Consider the following 26,621-nt stretch of genomic DNA (forward strand, 5'->3'; position numbering starts at 1 on the left):
AAACTTCCAGGGTTCAATTCCCAGCTCAGCCGTGAAACCCTGAGTGCCTTGGACAAGTCACACACTCACAGCCTCAGAGGAAGGCAATGGCAAACCTATTCTGACTGAATCTGGCCAAAGAAGCCCAATGATAGGTTCACCTTCAGATTTTCATAAGACAGAAATGACTTGGAAGGCACACAGCAACAAAAACAACAACATAAGGGCATGTTGTGGTTTTGGTTTTAATTTTTTAAATATATATTTTGGCTAGCTCTCTTTAAGAGACAATCTGGAGAGAAGGGTTAGAAGGAGCCGTCTGACTTGACTTGTGATGTACTGGTTTTAGGATATTTTGGTTTGCATATTCAATACGTTTAATTTTAGAATGCTGTTCCTTCAAAAATCATGAATTAATTATAAGATCCTGAATAAAGTTTGAAAAAAATTAAAACAACATAAATAAACCTTCAGCAATCTTTCCCAAACTAGTGCGGGTTTTCTTGCCAAATTTCTTTAGAGCAGGGTTTGCCATTGCCTTCCTCTGAGCTAAGAGTGTGACTTGCCCAAGGCCACCCAGTGGGTTTCCATGGCTGAGCTGCGATTCAGAACCTTGTCTCCAGAGTCATAGTCCACCACTCAAACCACTGCACCACACTGGCCCACTGATTTAGGTTAGACTTAAAATAATGTGATGCAGAGTTGCAGCCAACATGATGCCAACCAGCATAAAATGTATAGAGGTCACTTTGTACCTGCAGCTTTCCAGGGCACCACAACATGATTGAAAGCATGAGGACATAAAGGTAAAAAAAAAAATATGGTTACCTTCTTGCTCTCGTAACTCAGGGAATACAGACCTGCATGACTGGCCTTCACTGTTCTGGATCTATGTTTCATGGAAATAAACAACAGAGAAGTGACTCCTGAGCTCAGCCCTATATGGAGGCTAGCCAGTAAGATCTGTGAACTGGGGTTGTGCACACAGCTCCCGTAAAAAGTGTAAGCTGCTTTCCATGAATCATGTGTACAGTCATCAGCATAATGCCAATCATTCAAGAATGGCAACTAGTGCTGGTGTGAAGTCTCATGACGCAGCTGACATGAAAAATACAGCTAGTTATAAGGTTGAAAGCAGAAATATAAACAATTACGGATTTTTTTGGATTATAAATAAAAACAAGATCCATGGGCCAACTCAAAATGAAACAAGAGTGTATGAGCTTTTGAGTTTCCCTGAATTCTCCTTCGGGTAAGGTAGTACAAAAAATAGAGGATGGATGATAAAAAAAATAATCAAATTAGTCCAGATGCAGCCATGACTAGGCTTGCAATTCAGCACAGTATCGTGTCAGAGACATCCCACTGAATGAATCATTGGTAGGTATGTAGGCTTCAAGTTACACCTACTCCTGAATACTAAAATAGAAAAACAGTGGTTGTTCTCCATTTGTGAGGACAAAAGGCTCAGTTATAATATGTAAAAAAAAATAATATTTAAAATACATTTTTTTACATATTATAACTCCACATTATTGCAAAATCCTAGAATTATTGGAAAGGCGTAAGGCAACCTGGGTGAAAAATAGTGAAAATCCAAACAGATTGTATGGGGAGGACTGAAGAGAAAGATTTATTGAAGGGAGAAAGTATTTCTTTTCGTTATTGAAATGAAAAGACTTTAATTATCACATAATCCCTATATATTTAGGCCAAGCAACTAATGGTTCTCCAGATGTTGTTCTGCATATACCTTTATCCTCTCCTCATTCTTGATTATGCTGGTTAAGGTTGATAAGAGTCACACTTCTTTCTACACCTTCTGCAGGACACAAGTTGCTCACTTCTGCTGTATATGGTGGACTTCCTGATAATGTTAGTTTTTAAAAAGCCCATGTGAAAAGCAGCTTTCAAATGCTCAATGCTGTGGGGACTGTCATAATGTAGCAATAAGGGGGGGAAAGAGCAGGAATAGAAATAACTCAAGCAGTCTTCCTGAATGAACAGTTATCTACAGAAATGCCCTCTTCATCGTGTATATACCGACACTCTGCAGTCAGCTCTTTCTTTCCATGGACTTGCCATCTGCAGATTGGAGCATCCATGGATGACTCTACCCTGTTCTACTCAATGGCAGCACATGCATGCACTCCATCAACACAGTAGGGTGCATATTGTGCCGCCATTGAGAAGAACGGGGTTTGAGGTCCCATGGAATTTGCTATTTGCCAGAATGGAACCTCCGTGGATACGAAAGGCCAATTGTACTTACAAAAAATTCCAGTATTTTAGACAGACAGACATATCCATTCTTTGCTCTCAGAACATTTTATTGGTAGTTGTGATGGTAAAGAACCTGAATTCCATTCTGTCTGGGTAACTTCTGGATGTGGAAGGTTCTTTGAGGAGTGAGGCATCCTGGCCAATCCCAGCAAATAGGGTCTTAGGCACAAATAGGCACAAAGAGGCAGTCTCTTTTGCCCCATAGTCACACATTTCATATATGAATTCAGAGACATAGCCATGTTAGTCTGGAAAACCTGTATGCAAAGGGATCTTATAGTACCTTTGAGGCTTACTGAAAGAAAGAAGATGGTAGCATGAGCTTTCGTAGACTTGAGTCAATGTTCTCATGCAGCTGAGGAAGTAAGCTCATGCTACCAGCTTCTTTCTTTCAGATAGTCTCAAGCATGCTACACGATCCCTTTGAATGTTGATTTCATATATGAGTGTTGCTTTTTCGGGCCCAAGGACTCTGATACTTCTTTTAACAGTTTCCCCCCTCTTGATATAAATGGCACATTTTCTCACAGGTTTGGCAGTGTGGTGGTCAGCTGGAGATCATTCCCTGTTCAGTGGTTGGCCATGTCTTTCGTTCCAAGAGTCCACACACCTTCCCCAAAGGAACTCAAGTGATCTCCAGAAATCAAGTGCGCTTGGCAGAAGTCTGGATGGATGACTACAAGGAAATTTTCTACAGGAGGAACCAGCAGGCCTCTCAGATGGCTAGAGAGGTATTAAAGCAGCTTTTCCATGAATGTTGTTTCTGAAGGATTCATTTATTTTATGCTTCTGTAGCTAGAATGTCCATATCACTTGTTATCCTAGCCTGATTCACCAAAGAGTGGCGAGCCAGAGCCTATTTAGCATGTAGTGAAAGAGAGTCTTTTTAGTTGTGGAAAGGAGCAAATAAGATCACCTGGTTGGTCATTTCTCAATTACTGTTTCAACAGACAGAGGGACTCCAATAATGTTGCCAAGTTTTGAAAACAGCAATAAGGGAACTGTCAAAATTCATGACATGCAGGATTGAAAATCTATAGCTATTATCAAATGTGTGCTCTTCTTAAATACCCAATGAAAGTATTGATATCAGTTAACTCGGTTATGTTCTTCTCTGTAAAATTAACATACTGTCCACATTCATAAATTATTTGAGGCACACCTTTCTGTCTTGATGAAGGACCCAAATATGGCAATTTTTGGCATCTCATTTGGTCTGTATAAAATGAAAATCTTTTTTGAACCCTCAAATAGAGGACATCCCTTATAATAAAGAACACCTGGCAACCCTATAAGAAACATCTGTTACAGTAAGAGATATTGGTAACCCTAAGCTCCAAGAACGTAGACTTGCCTCAGTCCTAGTACTCTGGAGTGCCCAGCCATAATCTTGGTGGCAGAGACAGTAGCATGTTTGCCATGTGTTGGTGCAGGAATTACCTGCAAAAACCTCCAGTGTTTTAGGAAGCAAAGCAACTGGAATATATGATGTTGAAGATTCTGAGGTTGAGTCCATCTCTGCAGAGGAATATTGGTAGGCTATAACTCACTTTTAATCAGAGGATTGTAGAAAGTAAAGAATGAATGAAGTTGAATCATTATACACAAGCCCTTTAAAAATTAGTTCCATGCAATAGTGGAGTGTGGAGATGCTAATATCTTGTGTCCTGATACGTATTAATACACGCACACTGTGGCTTTGTCAGAAAACATATGGAGACCTCTCTGAGCGACTTGAGCTGAAGGAACGCTTACACTGCAAGAACTTCACCTGGTATCTACAAACCATTTATCCTGAAATCTTCATCCCAGATCTTACTCCAGCTTTCTATGGAGCTGTAAGTACAAATGTGTTAGCTTCCTCTTTGTTTTTCCCACACACATGACCCACCTTGCTGGGACACAGCAAAAGACCATCCAGCACCACCCCTCTGTCTGCAGCAGCAATCAGAAAAATGCCCAGAAGCTGGTTTTGTAAGACATCATAACCACTTGGTGTTTTTGCCTGAGCTCAGGAAGAAACATGTCAACATTTTTCCTCTGCCATTGTTTATCATTTGATGATATATTCTGGAATGGGGATTGAAAATCCATGCCATATTGTGAGATGGACTGTAAGGAAGGGGACAGTTTCTGAAGCTTCACTCCCCAAAATACAAGGTGGGTTGAAAAATAAAAGGCCTAGAATGAAGGGAAATCACTACTCTGCTTGTAAAGCCACTTGTCAGTATTCAGTCATAACCATGAAATAGAAAACCCATTCTTTTCACTCCTCTTAGTCTGCTAAAATTTTGTTTACACAGAAGGGGAATAGTGTATTTCTTAGCTTTATGAGGCGAGTCTGTATAGCATAAAGTAAACACTTCAATAAACAGAACAAGAAACTAAAAAGCTCTGCTAGTGACTTTGTCAATATTGATTTTCCCCTCCTCTGTTATGTGGGCTCTTGACTCCTCCTTGTTTCTTTCCCTTCTCCCTACTCCATCTCTTCTGGGGGGGTTTTAAGCAACAGGTCCAACAACTTTCTTCAGTATTCCTGAATTCTCTGTTTTGAAGCTTTTTTTTAATTTTAGCATCCATACATACATCTGAGTTTCTTCCTATGTGACAAGCAAAGGTTCTGAACACTGTGTTTGTGGTTGTCAGGTCTTACTCAAAAAAATCCCCCAAAGTGGGACAAAGATAAGTGGTGAATGCACTTATAGCAAAGTGGAGAGAATTCCATCATTGCTTAACTAAAGGAAACCAAAGCTTTGATGCTCAATGCCTTGCTACTATCCACATCTGGTGTAGTGGAAAAGTGAGAGGGAGCACCTTTTGTTTTTCCCAGAATCATTCCATGTGATATGCTACCCTATAACCACATTTTCAGGGCAGCTTGCAACAAAAAAATTTAAAATGTATATTGTAAGCAGTGGTGGTTGTGCACATACTAACAGGCATGCAATCATGCACTATTGTCCAGATAAAAACAATTTTCAACTGGCAATAGCTTAAAGAGTTTTAAAAATAAATGTGTACTTTCCTAGCTCCACGTTTCACCTGTAAGCTGCCATGCCATTCACTGAGCTGTTTTGTTGACAGCATGTTCAGCAATATTCCAGCTGATGAAGAAAATTTGAATATAGTTATTGAAAAGGTAGTAAAATACCAACTGGGCTTCAGGAAAGATTCATGATTGCATGTTGTTTATAAGACATGAGAATGCAGAGTTAAAGAATGCTTTTGTAAAACTGGAGCCTCGGCTTGTTTCTGATTTTGGATGTAACTGTGCCCCTAAACGTATTGCATTCACTTGGTTGCAGATTAGAAATGAAGGAGCGAAACGCTGCTTGGATGTTGGTGAGAACAATCATGGAGGGAAGCCACTGATCATGTATCCCTGCCATGGGATGGGAGGAAATCAGGTAGGGAATATAAGGATGCAAGGAATCACCATCTCTTCTCATGCATGTGGCTGCAGTATGACCTTTGTTCATCAATAATGGGGAAGTCCAAATTTAAGAAATGCAGGGCGAATAAAAAAGAATGGTGCAAAAATAAAACTTTCTTATTTGCTTTTACAGCATTCTTTTTGAATCACCTTGTAGAAGTCAAGAAATGAAGGATAAAATACATACCCCACCCAATCCACCCAAATCTTGAGAACTTTTCCACACCTTACATTAGAAGTAGCTTGTAGAGTCCGTCATCATTCACATGAAGCTATTAGTATTGGATAAGCTCAAGTATGCTCTTGTAGCTTCATTCACTGCATTGCTTACACTATGTTCATACATGAACCAATTCCAAGCAGGTATTTCTGTAGAAATTATTCCACACAGTATGCATCATACATAATAACTTTGTTTGCATGGAAATCATTTAAGTTTCTTCTGGCTGTTCCTCTGCTTGCTTTCTAACAAGAAAGGCCTCATACTGCCTCTCCCTACTCACATTTTTGCTGTTGTTTTGTTTTTCTTCTCAGTACTTTGAATATACCTCCCAGCGAGATTTACGGCATAACATCGGTAAGCAGCTCTGCCTCCGATCCAAGTTAGGGCCTGTGGAGTTGGGAGACTGTCACTATACAGGGAAACATTCCCGTGTACCAGAGAATGAAGAATGGGACCTGACTAAGGTGAGTTTAATATATGGATATCAGAGGGATGGGTTTCTCTTTGTAACTTGTTTGCTTTTTCAGTACCTACTCTTTTTATTGGTTGCATTGTCTGCTACCTGCCAGGAATGTATTTTCCGTTTTTCTAGCTGTGATCTGACTTGGCCAAAATGTCTACAGGAAACTACTGTCCTCTCATAGAGTTGGAAGGGGTCTCATGGGCAGTTGAGTCCAACCTCCTACTCAGTGCAGAATCTCCTTTTAGAACATCTCCAACAGCTAGCTAGCTATCGAGCCCCTTTTTGAAGATGTCCAGAGAAGGGGACCCCACCATCTCTCTAGGCAATGATTCCATTGCCAAACCACTTTCATTGTCAAGACATTCTTTTTGATGTTCAGTTGAAATCTACTGTCCAGTAACATCAAACCATTAGAGATGGTCTTACCCTCTGAGGCAGCAGAGAACAAATCTGCACCCTCCTCTCTGTGACAGCTCTTGTGGTACAGTGGGTTCTCTATATCCACAAGGGTTTGGTTCCAGGATACTGCCTCCCCGAATACCAAAAAATGCAGGTGCTCAAATCTCTATTTAAAATTTAAAATTACCTGGCCAAGGCCAAGAAGCACTCCCCAGGGCAGTAGTGAAGGCAATGCTAAGGCACAGGCATTAGATGAATAGTCTTCCTGCTTCAGCTGTGGTGCTTCTGTCCTTTGGTTCAAAAGGCAGAAGCAGCAGTTGGCCTGCTTCTAGCGGGAAGCAGGAAGAATGTGCTCCTGGAGCCTGAGGCTTGCCATTGCCACCCCTTCTCTCTTGTACGTATGGAAGTCAATTACACGATGTTGGCACGCAAGGCAGAAGAGTCTTAGCTCATTTTTACCTTTAACTTTCCTTATAATGTTCCTGCAACCTTGGCTGACACATCTGCACTCTTCCTTGGTGATTTGTCCTTCCTTCCATTCTATAGACATATTCCTTTTTCTTTCATTTTCTCCTTGTGTTTGCTGTGTAGCCACATTGGCTTTTTCAAATGTTTCTCATTTTTCTTCTTTCATGGGACTGTTTGTGATCATGCCTTTTGCAACTCATTTGCAAGAACTCCCACTCTTGCTGGGTGACTTTTTCCTTTAGCATGTCCAACCATAGTATTCCACCCAGTGATGCCCTGAACTTGTTAAGGGAACTCCTTTTCCTTTTCTGCCACATCTATTCTTTTTGAATTGGTTAATACTCTTGAACTGTAATATTCCAGTCATGAGGATCATCCCACCAGTTCTCTGTTATGCCTATGAAGTCATAAAGTCAGCCCTCCGTGTCCATGGAGTTTTAATCAATGGATTCAAGCATCCACAGTTTGAAAATATTTCAAAAATATATAAATTCCCAAAAGCAAACCTTGATTTTGCCATTTTATATAAGGGGCACCATTCTGCTATGTCATTTCATTTAATGGGACTTGAGCATCCCCAGATTTTGGTATCCACAAGGGGGCCTGGAACCAAACCCCAGTGGATACCATTGGTCCAGTGTATTTACCTTCCTATACTAAGACTTCAAGCTCATCTTGTTTGTTTCCCAAACTCTACATGTTGCTATACAGACATTTGAAACTTTGTTTGTTCTCACATTTTAATATTAATTTACTGATAGTTTTTCTATGGATCCCACTCTCTCCCTCAGCTTCTCCTCTAGAATTCACTTCCTTATGTTTCTAGTTTGCCTTCAGGTTGATGTTTCAGCTATCATCTCCAACCCCCCAATGATTTAGTTTAAAGTCTTCTTGATCGGATTTGCCATGCTAGTTCCAAATGCATTCTTCCTTGTCTTTGTGAGGTGCAGCCCATCTGTAAACAGTAGCCCTTTGTCTAAGAAGTGAAGACCATAGTCCCAGATGACAAAGCTCCCCCATGTACACAATCTACACAATAGACAGTCATTCACTCTTAGTATCACTGGCAAAAGTGATGAGAATACTACCTGTTCCTCAAACCCCTTCAGCTTCCTGCCCAAAGCTTCATAGTAACAGATGATATGCTCAAAGCTGTTCTTGGCTGTGTTATTGGTACCCACATGAATATGGAGAAAGTGATACTAATCTGAGTTTTGACAAATTGTCAGTGACATCCTGGATGTATGTGCCAGGAAAACAGCACACTTTTCAATTCATCTTATGAAACTCACCCACTGTGCCCCTGAGCAATGACTCCCCAACCTCTAGCAGCTTTCTTTTCTTCTTCTTGTGGTTGGTGATTACTTTGACTCTCCTTGGCATGCAGTATCCCTTGCTTCTGGCTTCCTGTTTGAGCATCTTCACTGCTGCTTTCCTCCTGAAGATGTAGGAAGCAATTGCTTAGTTGGAAAGGTTCTGAATACCTTCTGTACCGTCTGCTGCTGATAGTGACTTTCCTCCAGAGTGTTTCCTCACTGTTACAGGCTTTTTTGTTTTCCTTGTCCGTTTTTCCATTGATTTTGTATGGTCACTTCTCCTAGGAAGTCCTCATATTCTCAGATCCACAACTGAAGAGACACAACACATAGCTATAGTGCACCTACGTTTTCTTCCAGGAGACCTGCTAATTTGCACTTGCTGCAGGTGTCGTTAGTGATGTTTTTCAGCAAGAAGACAAATGTTACACATACAGCAGCAGACAATTATGGACCCTTCTGCCTCCTTTTTTGCTTTTATTTCTCTCCTCTTGCTCCCTTCCCTACAGAATTGCATTGCTTCTCAGGTTTTCCATATTCCTCCTCTGGGGCAGCTCTGCTGTTCCTAAAACTTTAGCTGTATTGACCCAGTTGCTCCAGGGCTGCCCTAGCATCACTTCTGGGCTAGGAAGAAATCTGCATGCTCTAACAGTCTCTATTATCACACTGGTGGCAGAGGTCATCCCGGTGGAGATTGTTGTGGTGGCACAGCTTGGAAGTAATACATAACAGCTAAAGATGTTACCGATAGCTTGTTTCTTTGGGGGCCTAATGAGAGCAGAGTACGGCCCTTTTTCAAAAAGTAGACACTAGAAACTTTGTATGTGAGTAAGAAGTAATGTTTTCATAGTAGTATTACTCATTCTTTTTTTTTCTTTTTTTAAGACTCAAGGTGCTTTCTTGAAGCATTTTGAGGCTCTTCTTTCCAAATGTTGGACCCCCTTTTTTTATATTTGTGGATTCCCCTCCCCCCTCCGGTCTTAGTGTGGGAGAAATGGGCTTTTACAGTGAGGTACATAACAAATTTCTTTTAAAAGTAACTTTTCAAGCTAGGGGTGTATTACTAAATTACCCCTCCCCAGGAAGGGGCAGTATTTTGAGTAAGCTGGAACCACAGCAAGTGTGCTTTTTTGCTGCTGAAAAGTGGCAAATATATTCTCTCCCCGCCCCCATCAATGAACTTTGTTGCTGTTAACTGCCCTTGACCTTGACATATAGCAACCCTATAGATGAGACATCTCCAAGACAGGGACGTGTCTTTTACTGCTCTGCTTACATTTTTCAGGCTCATTCCCATTACCTTCCTAATTAAATCTAGCCAGTCATCTTCTCTTTCTTCTCAACCTTTTCCACATCATTGTTTTTTCTAATGAGTCACGCCTTCTCATAATGTGGTCAAAGTACCACAGCCTCAACTTGATCACCTTGGCTTCTAGGGGTATTTCAGGCTTGATCTGCTCAAAGACCCATTTGTTTGTCTTTTTGGCTGTCCATGGTATCCTCAGCATTTTTCTACAGCACTACATCTCAAATGGACTGGGAACTGTAGCTCTCCCAGGCCCATTTAGCCAGTCTGACTGAGCCTGATGGGAGATGGCATCCAGTATTTTCAGGAGGATTGGCTCAATTCCATTCAAAGTGAAGAGGAACAGTGGTGAGGAAAAAGTCTGTATATCACTTAGGATTGTAACATATTTCCAGCCTAAAATGTATCTATCAATAGATACCTTGATTAAACATCAGAAGGGACAATTCTGGACAGTGAGCAATTCAGAGGTACGATGCATAAGTAAATGTTTGTTCTTTTTTTTTTTTTAAGGAGCATCTGCTTATAAATATGGCATCTAAGAAATGTTTGTCAGCAAGAGGTGAGCATCCCTCCTTGGCTTCCTGCAACTCTGCAGATTCTTATCAACTTTGGTATTTCAGCTAAGATCCAGCAAAATCAAACCAGCACAAGTCACATCAGGATGCTATCGACCTCCCATGGGAGATTTCTGTTTTTCTAATATACTCTTCAGAGAACAAGAGGAAATCCAAGGAGAAGGGAAAGGGACCCATTCAGATATGCTGAATAATCACACAGTTGCCTGTAAAACACTCTTGTGCCTTGATGAGAAGGGATGGTCAGACTGACACAGTAAATGTTGTTGCCCTCTCCCCCCCTTTTTAGTACAAGTTTCAAGCTGGTGTTTTTGCTCGTTAGAGTGCCATATGTATTGTTAATCAAAACTCCATATTGTGAGATGGACAGTCTTGATGATTTTATCCTGTAGTAGATAAGATAAAAAGTCGGTGTTTTGTAAGATGTGAAATCAAAAATGTCCCTAAATGCATATGTGTGTACAGTGTAGGAAGTAGCATCTTGATGAAACTAACTACAGAGCGTGTCTTAAGAGATAATGTATCAGTGGGATTTTATAAAATATTCTGATGCCAAAGATTAATGACTTTAAATCTGTTACATAGGAAATGGATCTTCTGACAGTAGTGGTCTTTAAAAAAAAGAAAATGCATCATGAAGGCAGAGAGAGAGAGAGAATTCTAGTGCTTTCTTAGCTCTTCCAAAGGTCTTTGCACAGAGATGTTTGTGGATAGTGATGGGTAACTATTGCTCTCAAAGATGCAGTAGGCTTACCTGCATTTAAAATAGCAAACACTGGAGTGCAGTGTTGTTGCATGATGGAAATCCTCAGCCCTTTGCACAGGCTGTGGCCTGTGCCTTACCTCAGGCTTTGGGGACATTCACCATCAGCACACTGTGAATACGTGCTAATTCCACTGAACAACAGGTGGGGAAAGTATCCTCTCTGGGTAGCTTATCCTTCTTCCAAAGAAAGGTGGATTTGGCAGAGGAGGTCACTTTTTGGATTCATGCAAAGGAAATATGTAGGGCGTTTGGTCTTTGCTGAGACTTTCTGTATGATCCAAGTATCAGGGCCCAGGGCCCTTCCAGTTTCCACAGTCTGGATATCTTGAGATGGACCTGACTCCCCACATGTCTGTGTGACTAGTGCAGGGTTTGTAGTTTCATGTCTTGAGTTCCTCTCTTGGAGTAAGACTGTGCTTGGCTTGCATTTTTCTCCAGTTACTTCAGTAGCCTTATTTGTACATTTCCACAGCAGAAGCCAGGGAAGCTGCTAATGTGCCTTTTTCTTTTCTTTTTTAAAACTAGCAGAGGAAGCTAGATCCCTTGAGGAAACGGGTTTTGTGCAAGCCTGCAAAATCTCATCCATGAAAAGGAGCTAAGACTACGCAAAACCAAATAGGAAGGGAGGGAAGGGAGTGTTGTTGGATTTATTTTTTTTTACAGAAACAAGGATGACAGGTAGGAAGAGCTGGAAGTAAACTGACACTGGATTTTGCTAGACACAGTTGCCCACTGGAGTAAATCTTCTGTTTTCATTGTGTGCTAGTAAGGAAGTATTTAGCTACACTATATCCTTGGATTTAATTGATATTCTGCTTAAGGCAAGGTTGTGGCGTTGTTCTCAACACGGTAGCAGCCTCCTGACTGACACTGAGCCTTAATAGATTGTGTTACCTGTAGCTGCTAACTGGAGCTTACAAAAGTTCCTCTCTTTTTTATGACAACTCTGAGTCATTTGGCCACAGGATTCTGGGAATTGTAGTACAGAATATTTTTTCCCAAGCTCTGAGCTGTTTTAGCAATTGCACTGTCTTTAATGCAAAGGGGAAAATATGCCCTGGGTATATAAAAACTGGGTTGATACAAGAATCAAATTGCCTGTCCGTGTGAGGTTCCTTCTGTTTTCCTTTCTGAAAGCCCATAGTTAGTTTCTGTCCATCTTAAGCCTCTCAGAAGAGGAAAGGTGCAGACTCTGAATGTGGAAACTAGCATTAGTGTTCCTTATGTTTGTGTCCAGAAAGGCTTTGGATCCAATGGAAAAGGCCTGACCTAGAAATTCCAGTGGAAACAATAAAACTGAAATTGTATTTTACAAAAGAATTGTGTCTGTCTCTGGTTCTTTTTGAATTGTTCCTCAGTAGTTGGGATTTTCTTTTATTTTTTTAAATAGAAGGATACTTTTAGGGTGCCTCTCATTCCTCCATCTCTTTTCCATTATTGGCACATTCTTTACTTGATGGCAAAGACTTGAGCACATGGCTAATATATGAAAAGTGGAGTCACTGACCAGCATTCCTTTGGGTCATTCCACCCTGATTGTTGATCCCTCTTTCCCCCTTTCTCCTCCCTGCTCTCTCATCTACACTTTGTATATTTTCTTACATTTCTTAAGTGGGATATTTTGACAGGGCAACATACATGTCGGTCATCTTCAATGAAGTGGGCCCACCAGGAATAGAGAACGGAAAATCATAGCAACAGAGTAATCTGCTTTATAGCAGGACTGAGTGTTTGTTCATCTCTCTCTGATCTGACAGCCTCTCTCCTAAGAACCTTTTTAAAGTGGAGATGCCTGCAACTGAATCCGCAGACTTTCTGTGTAAAAGATTCTGGGTTCATGCTGTAGCAAAAAAAAAAAAAGCCAATGTTGCTGTTGTTGTTTTTTTCCAAGAAAAATTTTCCTGGCAAACTGCAGAAAGAGGGACCATGGAAGATAATAGAAGAAATATAGCAGGTGTACAAGATACTCTACAACACTCTGGCATGTTTGGATTGAGCTGGGAGGGGGACAGCATATATAGGCATTTCAGTTTGATTTACTCCTCTTAGCATAATTGATTTGCACTTTACACGAACCCAGAGAAGCTTAGCATTTAAATTAAAATAGATTGGGAAATCTCAATTTGTAGATTGTGGAGTTATCTTTGGGACTGTTTCATGTATGACTTTGGCAATCATTCTCTAATGTTTGTCCATATCTAGGTTAAAATTTATATAATCCAAATGGGAGACCAAAATGTTACAAGCATATGTTTATCTGTAAAAGTACAACTACATTTTAATTTTTTTTAATTAAACATTAGATTTTTAAAAAAGAGAAAATATAGATGTAGCTGAATAGAGCAGGTTTGGCAGCATAAAGAATACATGGCACAGTCTTCTATTGGGTGAAGCCATACATCTTCCGGTGGAAATACCTGAAATGGGAGAATGGAATTACAGATATTTAAAAAGGTTGAAATGGACAAACTGACAATAATGATTAAAGAAAAGTCCATAGATAAATTTACATTTTTTAGAAGACAGAGACCCATTTCTACATTAAAAAAAATTTTTTTTTAAGAAATGACAATATTGGTGGGATTTGAATATTGAATAACTTGTTGATGAAAGATAACTAGAAGACCAATGTATATTAGGTAGAAATAAGGAAGAAAATATTAAGTTTTTATTTCCATTTTCAACTTGGTCAAAAGTGTTTTGTTTGTCTTGTATTAAGAGAAAATGGGAGTTATAGTTCTGTTTAGCTTCTGTGTTGTATGTTATACTTTACTGTAGAATGTGTGGTGTATAAATATACATATACTTATGTATGTATATTTATATGTATATATAATTAAAGTTGGCCCTCCATTTTCGCGGGGATCCATTCTGGACCACCAGCACCCCATGAAAATGGAGGTTCACGCATATTCAAGCCTCATAGGCTTTAATGGGGCGCAAGTGCCATTGGAAATAGCAGAGGTCACCCCTCTATGGATATCTGAGGGTGTGGATCCCACATCCACAAGTTAGGAGGCGTGACTGTATATTACATATATTTGCTATGTAAAAAATAAAATAATAATAACTGATGATAGTTTTTTATGGGTTTTTCGGGCTATGTGGCCATGTTCTATCCTGAAAAACCCACAAAAAACTATGGATGCTGGCCATGAAAGCCTTCGACTTCACAATAACTGATGATCTTTCTGACCAAATACTATCAACTCCAGCTGATAGTAGTTGTCTGGAATCTGGTAGAGAGGCCAAGGAAATTTTCATGAATGACTCACAAAAGTCCCAGATACCCTGTATTAAGACCATAATTTGAAGCTTTCCTCTGGGTATATAGTGAGCAGAGAGGTTTGGAGAGGGAGAGAAAGAGAGAGGTACTTGTGAGCTGTGGCACCATATTTATGAAACTGCTTCCACACTTTTGTCTCACAAATCCAACTAATTTCAAACCTGAATAGCTTTTAGATAGACATTGCCATCAGTTTTCTTTTTATGTAGTCTTTTCAAAATTTAAAATTACGTTGTAGTTACTCTTTTGTTCCTAGCCATTCATTTTTATTGATGTGTTTTGTCGATTTACTTCTCATTTTTAACTAAGCTTCTCATTTTTAACTAAGCTGACATCAAAGGATGTTGTTGCTGTTGTTTTAGTTAGAAGTATATTCATGCAAATTTAATATATAAGTCACGTAAATAATAAGGTCTATGCAGTCCAGTCCAATCTCACTGAAGAAACATATGTATGGCCAGTTGTGCCATGATGGGGAAACAACTTGGATGCACCTTCTGTTAAAGATAATGCAGTGGGGTTTTATGGTATCCATCAAATACATATACAGATACATATTCGCATTACAGATGTGATTCTTATTCAAGCAAGTAAATGGATACCTGCATCTTTTCAGTGAGCAGTTTGTGGCCCACCAGATGTTGCTGGGCTGCACATGCCATCATTTTTTAACCAGATTAGCCTTTGATGAGGAATGATGGAACCTGCAGGTTGGCTCATGAGTAACTTAAGACCCTTTGTTTGACATGTGTTAATTTTTTTGTATTTATTTATTTATTTTATTAATTCTTAATTAATAATAAAATAATAAAAACTTTATTTGTAGCCCGCCTTTCCAGTGATCAAGGCGGGTAACAACATGTTAAAATGCAACAACAGCATTATACACATTCATGATTATGGATCTAAACCGAAGTAATGTGAAAACAACATTTTTGTTTCTGAAATTCTGCTCTGGGAGATATTTTTACTAAGTTTTGATGAATGGGAAACAACAATATTAGTATCAATATGTCAAATTCACTAAGTTCATTACTATTTTTTCCCTATGAAATCTTAAGTGCTCTTCTACTCAGGAGTGTAGCCCCCTCCACCACCACCACCCCCAAAAAACCCAACCAGAATACAAAGTTAAATGTCTACAAGCAAATTCTCAAAGCATTCTCCAGAAATTGGGAGTGGAAGTTTAAGTCCAAAATCATATTTTGAAAAAAAAAAAAATCATAAACATTTGGTCAATTCAACAGATGTCTCAGCCTTGTCCTTCAGTTGAGCAGAGTGAAAAATAATGTGTTCAACAACAAGGTCATTTTATGTTTGTGTTTCCAAGTCATCTGTACTTTTTCTCATTGCCCCTCAAGATGAGCTATATTAATTGCTGCTATCTTGGCAATGTGGAATTCCTATAGTATAAAAGGCACCATAACCAAGTTCAAGTCTGGATACTCGTTCATCATGTTGAGGCTTCTCATCTTAGCCACCCTTGTCCTATTAGGTAAGTATTTTGAACCTGGAATATTTTTGTATGGCTGAAAGGATATGGTTTTGCCACTCCATAAAATGAAATATTTTCAGTTCTTTGTTGAAAAATACTCATATGCAAAGCTGCCTTAGCAGATGGTCCCATATGGTCCATCCTGTTGTCTACTCTGGCAGAAATTCTGCAGCGGCAGCAGTAAAAATTTTTTGCAGGATCTGCAATCTGCCAGTCCTTGGTTGGAAATACCCAATAGTCTTACAGCCCAAGACATTTTGATGCCCAAGGCAGCAGAGTATGTAGTAGACAGGACCAACCAAGTTGCGGAGGCATCTCAGGCAAAAAATGCTGCCAACACTGTAGCACTGATAATAACTCAGGTAGCTTAAAAATTTACTGCCTTTTAATGATGCCCCAAATCTGGTGCCTGGGATGGCTTACTCACTTACTCACCACCATAGTAGGGCAACATATCCTCTTTTTCTGTTTCCTCTACTTTTGACAATGTCTTAGTGGTCAGGAGGAATTGTACTGGTGTTCCTTCAAGTCATTTCTGTCTTATGGCCACCCTAGGCTATCATGGATTTTTCTTGGCAAGATTTGTTCAGAGGAGGTTTACCACTGCCTTCCTCTGAGGCTGAGAGAATGTGATTTGCCCATGGTAACTCAGAGCAAGGGTTCAAACCCTGGTTTCCAGAGTCATCCAACACTCAAACCACTGCACTATGCTGGCTCTCAACAGGAGAAATGGCCAGATGAAAACCATCAAGCATCAGCTGCTGGAATACAGTAGTCACTTCATTCTGTCTAATGATAGGGCCAGCCCTAGACGTAATTGAGACAGATATTATCTGATCAGATACCAGAAAATGTTAGCCAATGAAAGGTGGGTCTCTTGTGGCTAGATTGTGCTGTTGACACCATGTTACTCTTGAAGGACACTGCTCAGAGGAGCCTCTGGGAAAAAATGGACGTGTTGTTGGGGGCTATGAAGCAAGAAGGAATTCATGGCCATCACAGGTAAATATATTGTCTTGTTTCCAAAAAATCCAGTCCTTTTCCACTCCACTTTAGCATGGCAACTCAACAAGAGCAAAGTAAGTAGATTATAGTGTGACAGTTTTGAATCGAAAATGGGACAAGCACAAAGGTTTTCATAGCCCTCCTTCATTGCTAGCCCTCTGCCCAAAGTTGAACTGCTTGCTGCTTTTTAAAAATGTTACAGGTAATGAAGCCCTTTCAGCCTGTGGGCCAAATTCAGTGTCAGACAAGTTCTCCAGAGGTCACACTCTGGGGGGTGGCAGGTCCAAAGACAACAAATTGGGACCAAAGACACCAGCATATTTCAACCTTTCAATATGGGAAAATGTCCATGTGATCCCCACACCTACCTGGGATTTTGTATAATTCAGAAATATGATCATTTATAGTGCAATCCTACACAGAGTCCAATTGAGTTTAGTAGGGCTCCATCCCCAGTACATAGGCACAGATTGGCATCCTCTGTGATGGCTGGTGGCTTTGGCAAGCAAAGAGAATAGAGAGGGAAAGAGCCATTCCAATTCAGATAAAAGATACAGAATGAATTTTGTAAGCTACCCCTGAAATATCCCACCACTTAGGGTAAGGGAGAGTAAACTAATATTACAGTGGGCCCCATGGTATTCACTGGTATTTGGTTGCAGGACCCACCATGGATCCTCAAGTCCCATTATATACAATGAGGTAGTAAAATGGTCTCCCTTCTATAAAATGACAAAATCAAGATTTGCTTTTAGAAATTTGGGGAATATTTTCAAGCAGTGGATGGTTGAATTTGTGGATATAGAGCGATCACTATACATCTCTTTAAAACGCGCACACACACACATACAAACATGATCATGACACGTTAACAGAACCACACTTTTGGTGGTGTTCCCATGGGTATGGGGGAATTTTCAAGTAGGTCTATCTTTTCCCTGTGTGGTCCTATGAGTCTTTTGAGAACCACGCGTATATAGAACCACGATCTCTACCAGGAAGATTTTTTTTGGTGAAGCTTAAGGGGCTGTTCCATTGGCTTTTCTTAGCTCTCCCTTCAGAAGTTTGGGCGAAGGATCAGCAGCCCACAGATATTTGGCCAAAGCAGGCCACCTCTGGACATTGTTTGGCTCCATCAGTTTTTCCTTCGAGGTGTTAACTGATGGAGCCAAAGTATGCCTCTATAGCAAACATCCTTTGGACAAGTGGCTACTAATTACTGACCCTTACCACCCAATCTTGGAAAGAGAGCTAAGGAAAACTAGTGGAGGATCCCTTTTTAGGCGACTTGGACGCAATTGGAGGGCATCACAAACAAGTTCCATTGCATGGTGAGAATGGACACTTGAATTTCTCAGTCCTTAGAGTGACACTATGGTAAAAATTAATTGCTAACCAGAAAGTTTGGGTGTTCATCACCCTTAAAAAAACCTGTTCTAATTCCATCTTCACTCTAATGTCTGTCATTATGAATAGCATAGGAACACAAATGATGGATGCGTGCATTTATATTACAACTAACCATCAATGCAGCATTTGCTCTTTGCCATATCTGAATGTTCAAGGTAACAAAAACAGGTGAGCATGCTTAAGAGTGACAGGGTGTATCAAAACATTTTTCATATGCTCTTATATGAGGGTCTTGTTACGAAAATTCATGGGCTTTTCCTCCTCTCTGCCTTCCATAATTAAAAGCAGCTCTCAGACATGTTTCCATGCCATGCATTTAACCCAAATGTGCTTTCAGTGCATGATTTGCTGAAGAAGCTGGCTTCAAGATAGTTCCCTCTACCCCTGCCCCAATTAATATAGCTATTCATACATCTCATACTGCTTTTGGTGGAAGGAAATACAAAACTGTTTCTTAAATCCTCCTCTAGATTTCCCTCCAGTACTATTCGGGAGGCAGCTGGTATCACACGTGTGGTGGGACATTGGTGCGACCAAACTGGGTGATGACAGCAGCTCATTGTGTGGACAGGTGACAAGAAGTTTTACCTTCATTACCTACCCTGCAGAAAATTGTATTCACACTACTCACTTTTAGTACAGAGGTGTCATAAAATGGTGTCCCTTATATAAGATTATAAAATCAAGATTTGCTTTTTGGAATTTAAATATTTTTTCAATATTTTCAAGCTGTGGATACCTGAATCTGTGGATACAGTGCACCACAGAGAGGTGTTTTACAGTGGAATATACTCCCTCAAAGTGTGGTGGAATCTCTTTCTTCTGAGGTTTTTGAACAGAGACTGGATGGTAACTGTGTCTTCTTATGTCTTTCTGCATGGCAGAATGCAGTTGGACTAGATGGCCTTTGAGGTCTCTTCCAACTCTAGGGAGTTTATCACATGGGAGGGAAGCGCCCAAATCCTGTGGATACACAGAGCTTATATCCCTGAATATCCCGCAAGTGTGGGATTGTTTTCAGAAAATGTTGTGCGATTTTGGCATTAACTTGACATGAACCCATGCAAAACGCCACAAAAATCACACCGCTTTTTAACTTTGGAGAAATCTCAAAGTTAAAAAGCAGAGCAATTTTGCTGTTTTTTGCAGGGGTTAATGTCGAGTTAATGACAAAGTGCCCTGATGTTTCTGAAAACAATCCCGCACTTGCGGGATATTCACGAGTTTTAAACCCCATTTATCCACAGGATTTGGGAGCTTTGCCTCCCGTGTGATAAACTCTTAGGACAGTGTGACTGTATAAGACTTCAGCCCAGAGGCAGAGTTTCTTTCTCCCACATTAAATATTTGATTCTCAATCCTTCAGGGTCCCCAGTTACTTTTCACTCTCTTTGTTCACCCCTCATCCATAACCCTTCAATTGTCAGATGCTGCTGCTTGGGAGAATGGTGTAGGAAGCCTAAATTCAGTGACTAAAACAAATATCAAAACAAGACTTTGAAGACATTTTATACAAAATAAACAGTGGCTTATGGGGTGGATTGAGTAGTTTCTGAGCATAGAAATTAGTGTCCTCTTGAAGTGCAAAATATAATGACTGTGAACTATGGCCAGCATCCTATTAATTGGTCCAGATTAGAGGTGGTCCACTGAATCAATTGTTGAATAGTGAATCAATATGTAAATAAATCCCACTGTTTCAGTAGGACTGCTCTTATTAGGATTAACACTAGGATTTAGGTATGTGTGTTTAGAAGTGCACACATTTTAAACAAAAAAACCAGCTCATCTACAAAATAAAAATGAATATATTTCAAAAATATTTTGGTAGGCTAGATCTATTGGTTAGCTGATTCCAAGGAATGGGAGTGTGGCTCCTTTACTGCCCTATAAAGAACCTCTTAGTTACTGTTGAGTATTTTGTAGCTTTGGTCACATGTTAGAGGATGTTTTTAAAATACCGTATATATATTTATGAAGCTTGGCATTTGTGGGAAGATTCCAAATTGGTAGCATAACTCAGTTCCCTTTTCCTGCCCTCTTATCTACAGAAACATGAATTTTCGTGTGGTTGTTGGTGACCACAACATTTATCAGAATGAAGGCACAGAACAGTACATAAGTGTGGGGAATATTTATATTCATCCAAATTGGAACAGCAACAATGTTGCTGGAGGGTAAGTGCAATCTTGAAAACATTCCTCCATGTTGCCAATATTGTTCACTGCAGGAGCCTTTGTACTGTATACCACACATTTATAGTGCTATGGTCTCACTTCGGTATAGCGTTTTCAGTGATCCATGCACATTAGGGGGTGCAGCGGGTGGGGACCACACCGGATGACACACTAGAGAGTGGTGTCACCCTCTGTTGCTTGCCCAGTAGCTGTGCCAGTCCATACGCGGTACACCCATATGGACTGGCACAGCTACTGGGCAAGCAAGAAAGAGCATCAACTCCCTTTCCTGCTTGCCAAACAACCACACTGTGCCACCACTGCAGTGCCATTGTCCTTAATAGCAGTGGCTGCTAGGGACTGCCTTCAGGGTCTGACATAGCTGCTGTCCAAGCAGCCGCACCAGATTCTGAAGGTCTTCTGGGGAGGGGGGTATGCCTTCAGGGTCTGGCATGGCTTTTTAGACCCTGACTGGGCACTCCAGAGGCCACAGCATAGCCCTTCTCAGCAGTGGTTTGGACAGCTGGGGGTGAGGGAAAGCAAGGCAGTTAGGATGCACAACATATCAAGTGACACCAACCTTAGCAACGCCACTGATGCATATACAGGCTCCCTCTCCTTTTTTTCTGGTGCCTGTGCTACATGCTGTCCATGTCAGATCAGAGCCAGCAAGCAGTCCAACGCCATGGCAGCAGACTCATCTCACACTTCACACCTTAGCCCTCCATAGAAAGAGCTAACTTCCAAAGAGAGAAAAAGCTTGGGGTACATTTGTTTGTCCCCTGAAGACAGGCTCTTCCCTTCTCTTCCTGAAGGGCATTTCTTGAAATGATAGTTTTCTGGCTTGGAGCACCAGTCTTCTGTTGCCTCTTAGGCTGCATGTGCACTGCAGAAATAATCCCGTTTGACACCACGTTTTCTGCCACAGGTTAATACTATGGATTTCTGGAAACTGTGGTTTTGTGAGACATTTAGCCTTCTCTATCAGAGAGCTCTGGTGACACAACAATCTACAGTTACCAGAATTCCATAACATTGAGACATAGCAGTTGAAGTGGTGTGAAACTGGATAATTTCTATAGTGCCGATGCCGCCTTACTCAGCATCTGTGTTGTATTTCTTAGCAAACAGGCTGAAAGGAGGGTGAGGGACAATGAAATCACTTGGCTTAGAGGTTCAAGCTCAGTGTCACATCCTAGGCTTGTCTTCAACCCTTATATAGCCTGCATGACTCACCTTCCCAATACCTCAAGTTCCACTGTAAAATTAAAGCAGTTTGATACCACATTAATTGTCATGGCTCCATCCTATAGAATCCTGGGAATTGTCAGTTATTGTGGCACCAGAGCCATCTGACAGGGACAGCTAAATATTTCACAAAATTACAAATCCCAGAATTCCATAGCATTGAGCCATGGCAGTTAAAGCAGTGTCGCATTAATTCTGCAGCATAGACACAGCCATGATATCTTCTGAAGAAGATTACCATACAACTGAATAGTACTCCACACCTAAATGAAGCAGCCGGTCTTGTTTTTGCATTGTCATTGGAACGAAAGCTCATTGTTTCCCCTCCTTATGTTTTTCTCTTCCTGTTGTGATCCTGTTTCTTGACAGCTATGACATTGCCCTGCTCCGTCTCTCTCAAAGTGCAGTTCTTAACAGCTACGTAAAACTCGGTGCCTTACCTCCAGCTGGTCAGATCCTGCCGAACAATAATCCCTGTTACATCACTGGCTGGGGCATGACCAGAAGTGAGTGTTGCCGCTCCAAGTCCTGCAAGGGTACCAGGGAGAGGTACAAAGCTCCCACACTCTGGCCGATTTAGCTCAAACTATAGGTGCAGTTTTAAAAAAAATCTTGGTTCAGAATCCAAACCCAGATGCATCACATAAGAGCTTAAATACAATTTTTAATGGCATGATAACTGGCTGAACATTGGAAGATGGGGAGGGGAAACCTAGTACATTCTAATGTATCCTGATAATCTCTGTACCAGAAAGTTAAAGAGATCCCATACTGGGAGAAATTAAATATACTATAAGAGAGTTGTCCAAACTACTGATGCCAAGCAGTACAGTATAGCTCTATCATGTAACGGGCCTCAGAAGAGTTAAACTATGCTAAATCAAAGCTTGGACATAATGAATGAAGAGTTAATTTATTTTTACTTTTTTGGTAATGAAAGCATTATATCACCATTCAGAGGTAACATAACCAATGGAAACTACACCACTTACATGCTTATGTGCAATAAGTAATGCATTGCAGTTGCCTTTTAGTTATTATAATGGGCAATTTTATGCATTGGGGGGATTATAGGTGGAATTTTTAAAGTTATGCCATTCTTTTATCAATTCTAAGATTTTCTTTCCAATAAAGAAACAGAAAAGTATTGAGCATGCAAGGCAAATAGCAATACAACAAGGCTGTTGTTAATTGCCATCAAATTGGGTTTAAATTGAGAACCCTATGAATAAGAGACATCCAAGACATCCAGCCATTATCAGCCCTCCACCAGTCTTGCAAACTCAGGGCTGTGGTGTTTGTTGAACCCATCAACTGTGATGTCTTCCTCTTTTCCTGTTGCCCTCCACTTTAGTGAGGATAATTGGCTTTTTCCAATGAGGCATGTCATCTCATGATGTGTCCAAAGTTTAGTTATTTTGGCTTTTATGTTCAAACAATTATAAGAAATTACTTCTGAGGAGCTTTGAAATTAGTTATACAAACAGTTATTTTTCGAAAGTCACTTTCTAACCTCTGGGCCACATAGTCTAACTAGTTATCCAAACACCACTCCTCTAACTTTACAAGGCATGAAGAGAAAAGGGTGTGTGTTTGAAACTTATCACTATTTCTGTGGGCAATCTGAACCTTTGTCTATGCTGTATTTTTTTTCTATTTATTTATTTATTTGTTTGGTTATTTATTTGTACAGCTAATGGACAACTGGCAACGGTCCTGCAGGAAGCCTATCTCCCTGTTGTGGATTATTCAACCTGTTCCAGTTCATCCTATTGGGGTTACACAGTGAAGAATACCATGGTGTGCGCTGGAGGTGATGGGACACGCTCTGGATGCCAGGTAATCCAGCAAACACACAAATAATACTTGCCTGTAGAGTGGCAGATAGTGTGGGAGCCTCAACCATGGAAATGAAGACTGGCATTTTGTTGGTAATTTCCAACAAGAGCAGACCCATTGTATCAATTGCTGAATGGTAAGTCAACACACACAAGTAAATTGATTCACTGACTCATTGACTGTTGATTCATTGATCCATTGATTCATTGACTCTGTTCTAGTCAAGAGCCGCAATATGATTTAGGCTGAAATTTCTAAAATAGATTGTTAAATCAGGCATGCAATGGTTGTGAGTTTGCACTTTAGTTCTATGGAAACTTGAAAAAGGTAAGTAGGGGTACAGGCATGCAGATTTTGTTACATTGCTTTTAGAGGGTTATTGTATTAGCCTTTTCCTTCAAGCAAGCAAACAAGAAAGCAAGCATCTTGCCAGATTAACACATTTTATCAGGCAAAAGCCTTCATGAACTGCATTCTAGAAAAGTTGATGCCAAATGATAGTTCTTAGTCTTTGAAGTGCTACAGAGTTCTTTGTTGCTTTTATATTACAGTATGTACCAACGCCTGCTGAAAAACCTGTGTTGTTGTTGTTGTGTGCCTTCAAGTCATTTCTGACTTATGGTAGCCCTAAGGTGAACCTAACAGGGTTTTCTTGGCAAGATTTGTTCCAGGGAGGTTTGGCATTGCTTTCCCCTGAGGCTGAGAGCATGTGACTTGCCCAAGGTCACCCAGTGGGTTTCGTGGGTGAACTGGGAATCAAACCCTGGTCTCCAGAGTCATAGTCCAGCACTCAAACTCTTACAGTTGCCAATGTTGGATTGCAAGGGGCGCATTGCTTTTAAGCTGGAGCACACAAGAGCTTGGTTATAATTTAACAGCTAAAGATAACCTCAAAATCTGATGCTACATATTGATATTCAAGTTTGAAATCAAAGTCTTCTGAATAGATTTCATCTGCCCAGAAATGTTTTTGCATCAGCATTCATGACATGATAATGACAAGCTGCTTCATCAAAACAACAACAAAAGAAGCTTAAAATTAAAATACAACTTTCTCCCTGTTTCTAAATGAAGCTAGCACTATGACTGGATAGTTAAACAGAACTCAGAATGGTCCAAAACACACTGCAGAAATAATCCAGTTTGAGACCGCTTTAACTGCCCTGGCTCAGTGTTAGGGAATCCTGGGAATTGTAGTTTCCTGAATTCCCTAGCATTGAACCAGAGCAGTTAAAGTAGTCTCATACTGAATTATTTCTGTAGTGTGTTTTGGACCAATGTTTACTTTCTTGGACTCCCAAAGGATCCTGGGAGTTATATTCTCAAAACTTAACATTTTTGAACACAATCACTCTGTTGATAGTGACTAGCTATTCAAGTATTGTCAAATTTTAAATTTATGCATCTAGTTCTAGGGGGAAAATCCAACCCATTTTATAAAATTGTTCAATCTCTGCAAGAAGATTGTTCATTTCAAATCTGGTGCATAATTTCTTTCCTTCTCAATAGGTCCATTTTTGGCTGGTTGTTGGGTGGGTGAGTTGGGTTTCAAAAGGCAGATCAACTGTCCATTGCTTAAGTATTATTACATTTCCAGAGCAAGTCTGCTGCATCTGTGTTGATACCAAATTAGCTGCCTTCCAGAAGAGAAGAACAACTGGGCATTGAATTTTTGTCACAGCTACAGTTTGAGGGGGGATGTTAATCCATCTCTGCACATACAGTTCTGCCCAGAGCCTGCAAATAATTGTATTATAGGTTGAGTCTCCCTCATCCAGAATTCCAAAATCCAAAATACTCCAAAATCCAGAACTGTGCGTATGAGTGGCTGAGCTAGCTTTGTTTTCTAAAGCTTTGTTGCATGCACAAAATGATTAAAAATATTATGTAGAAATTACTTTCAGGCTATGTGTATAAGGTTCATACAAAACATGTTCAGACTGTTTAGACTTGGGTCTCATCTCCAAGATATCTCATTATGTGACCATAAATCAAAATAGACTTGGAGGCACACAACAACAACAACAACAACATGCAAATATTCCAAAATCATAAGCATTTTGGATAAGGAAGACTCAACCTATAGTACTAATGAAATTACATCAAAGACAGAATTGATTAAAGTCAGTCCTTTTTGTAAATTTAATTGATAAATGATTTAAGTCTCTTAATTTGAGAGACTCAAAAATAGTACTTCACAAATTACTCAAAATGTCCAAAGGCAAACTGAAATTATGAGACTGTATTATTGTTATTTAGAAACAGTGCCATTGTCATACTTAATGATTAAAATAATGAATTGTGAAATTTATTGTTGAGATTTTTAAGCAAATTAACGTGTGTTTAATTATTTCCATGCTCTGGGTTCTCCTTCTCATGATACAACTTTTTTTAAACAAAAAAGTACAGACACAAGAAATACAACCAGGAATGTCACATATCATATATGTACTGTATATGAATGTCACTCCTTGGCTTAACTAAACAGATTATTTCACTCTTGATAACCAAAAATAAGATAATATGCATTTAAAAAGATGCTGACATATGTTTTCCATTTCTACTTTGTCCTCCAGGGAGATTCCGGAGGGCCATTGCACTGCCAGGTGAATGGCGCATACTATGTTCATGGAGTCACTAGCTTTGTTTCCAGTTCTGGTTGCAATGTCTACCGGAAACCCACAGTGTTCACCCGTGTCTCTGCCTACATTTCCTGGATCAACAGTGTAAGTTTAGGCTCCTGGGAGATCTGCATGAAATGGGAGACCAGAAACACTAGGATGTTTTCACAGCTGACCTAGGGTTTTGGTTTGTTGCTGAATGTGTCTGCACTGCAAACCTAGGCTACTTTAACTATTCCTTTCTTTTATTACATTTATATCCTGGCATTCCACTAAAAAACAGGGCTCAAGATATCTACCATGCAAATGTTGTGGTGAATGGTCTG

The 26,621-nt window shown here is 40.1% G+C and overlaps 2 protein-coding genes across 4 annotated transcripts in view; both read left to right on the forward strand.

Annotated features, from left to right (window-relative positions):
• The window catches only part of GALNT6 (polypeptide N-acetylgalactosaminyltransferase 6), a 69,068-nt gene extending 56,560 nt beyond the window's left edge, over positions 1–12,508 (forward strand). For all 3 annotated transcript variants that reach the window (XM_042455888.1, XM_042455887.1, XM_042455889.1), the window contains exons 7-11: positions 2,793–2,993; positions 3,969–4,100; positions 5,568–5,669; positions 6,230–6,382; positions 10,384–12,508. In XM_042455888.1, the coding sequence (XP_042311822.1) occupies positions 2,793–2,993; positions 3,969–4,100; positions 5,568–5,669; positions 6,230–6,382; positions 10,384–10,497 (702 nt within the window). In that variant the 3' untranslated portion in view covers positions 10,498–12,508. The remainder of the gene's footprint in view (positions 1–2,792; positions 2,994–3,968; positions 4,101–5,567; positions 5,670–6,229; positions 6,383–10,383) is intronic.
• A 3,408-nt stretch (positions 12,509–15,916) lies between these two features.
• CELA1 (chymotrypsin like elastase 1) overlaps positions 15,917–26,621 on the forward strand; it is a 13,582-nt gene continuing 2,877 nt past the window's right edge. The window contains exons 1-7 of the mRNA XM_042452526.1: positions 15,917–15,995; positions 16,915–16,997; positions 18,881–18,981; positions 20,462–20,587; positions 22,205–22,341; positions 23,529–23,674; positions 26,251–26,400. Of these exons, the coding sequence (XP_042308460.1) occupies positions 15,956–15,995; positions 16,915–16,997; positions 18,881–18,981; positions 20,462–20,587; positions 22,205–22,341; positions 23,529–23,674; positions 26,251–26,400 (783 nt within the window). The 5' untranslated portion in view covers positions 15,917–15,955. The remainder of the gene's footprint in view (positions 15,996–16,914; positions 16,998–18,880; positions 18,982–20,461; positions 20,588–22,204; positions 22,342–23,528; positions 23,675–26,250; positions 26,401–26,621) is intronic.

The sequence above is a fragment of the Sceloporus undulatus genome, chromosome 2, assembly GCF_019175285.1.
Source record: "Sceloporus undulatus isolate JIND9_A2432 ecotype Alabama chromosome 2, SceUnd_v1.1, whole genome shotgun sequence".
In the NCBI taxonomy this organism is placed as follows: Eukaryota; Metazoa; Chordata; class Lepidosauria; order Squamata; family Phrynosomatidae; genus Sceloporus; species Sceloporus undulatus.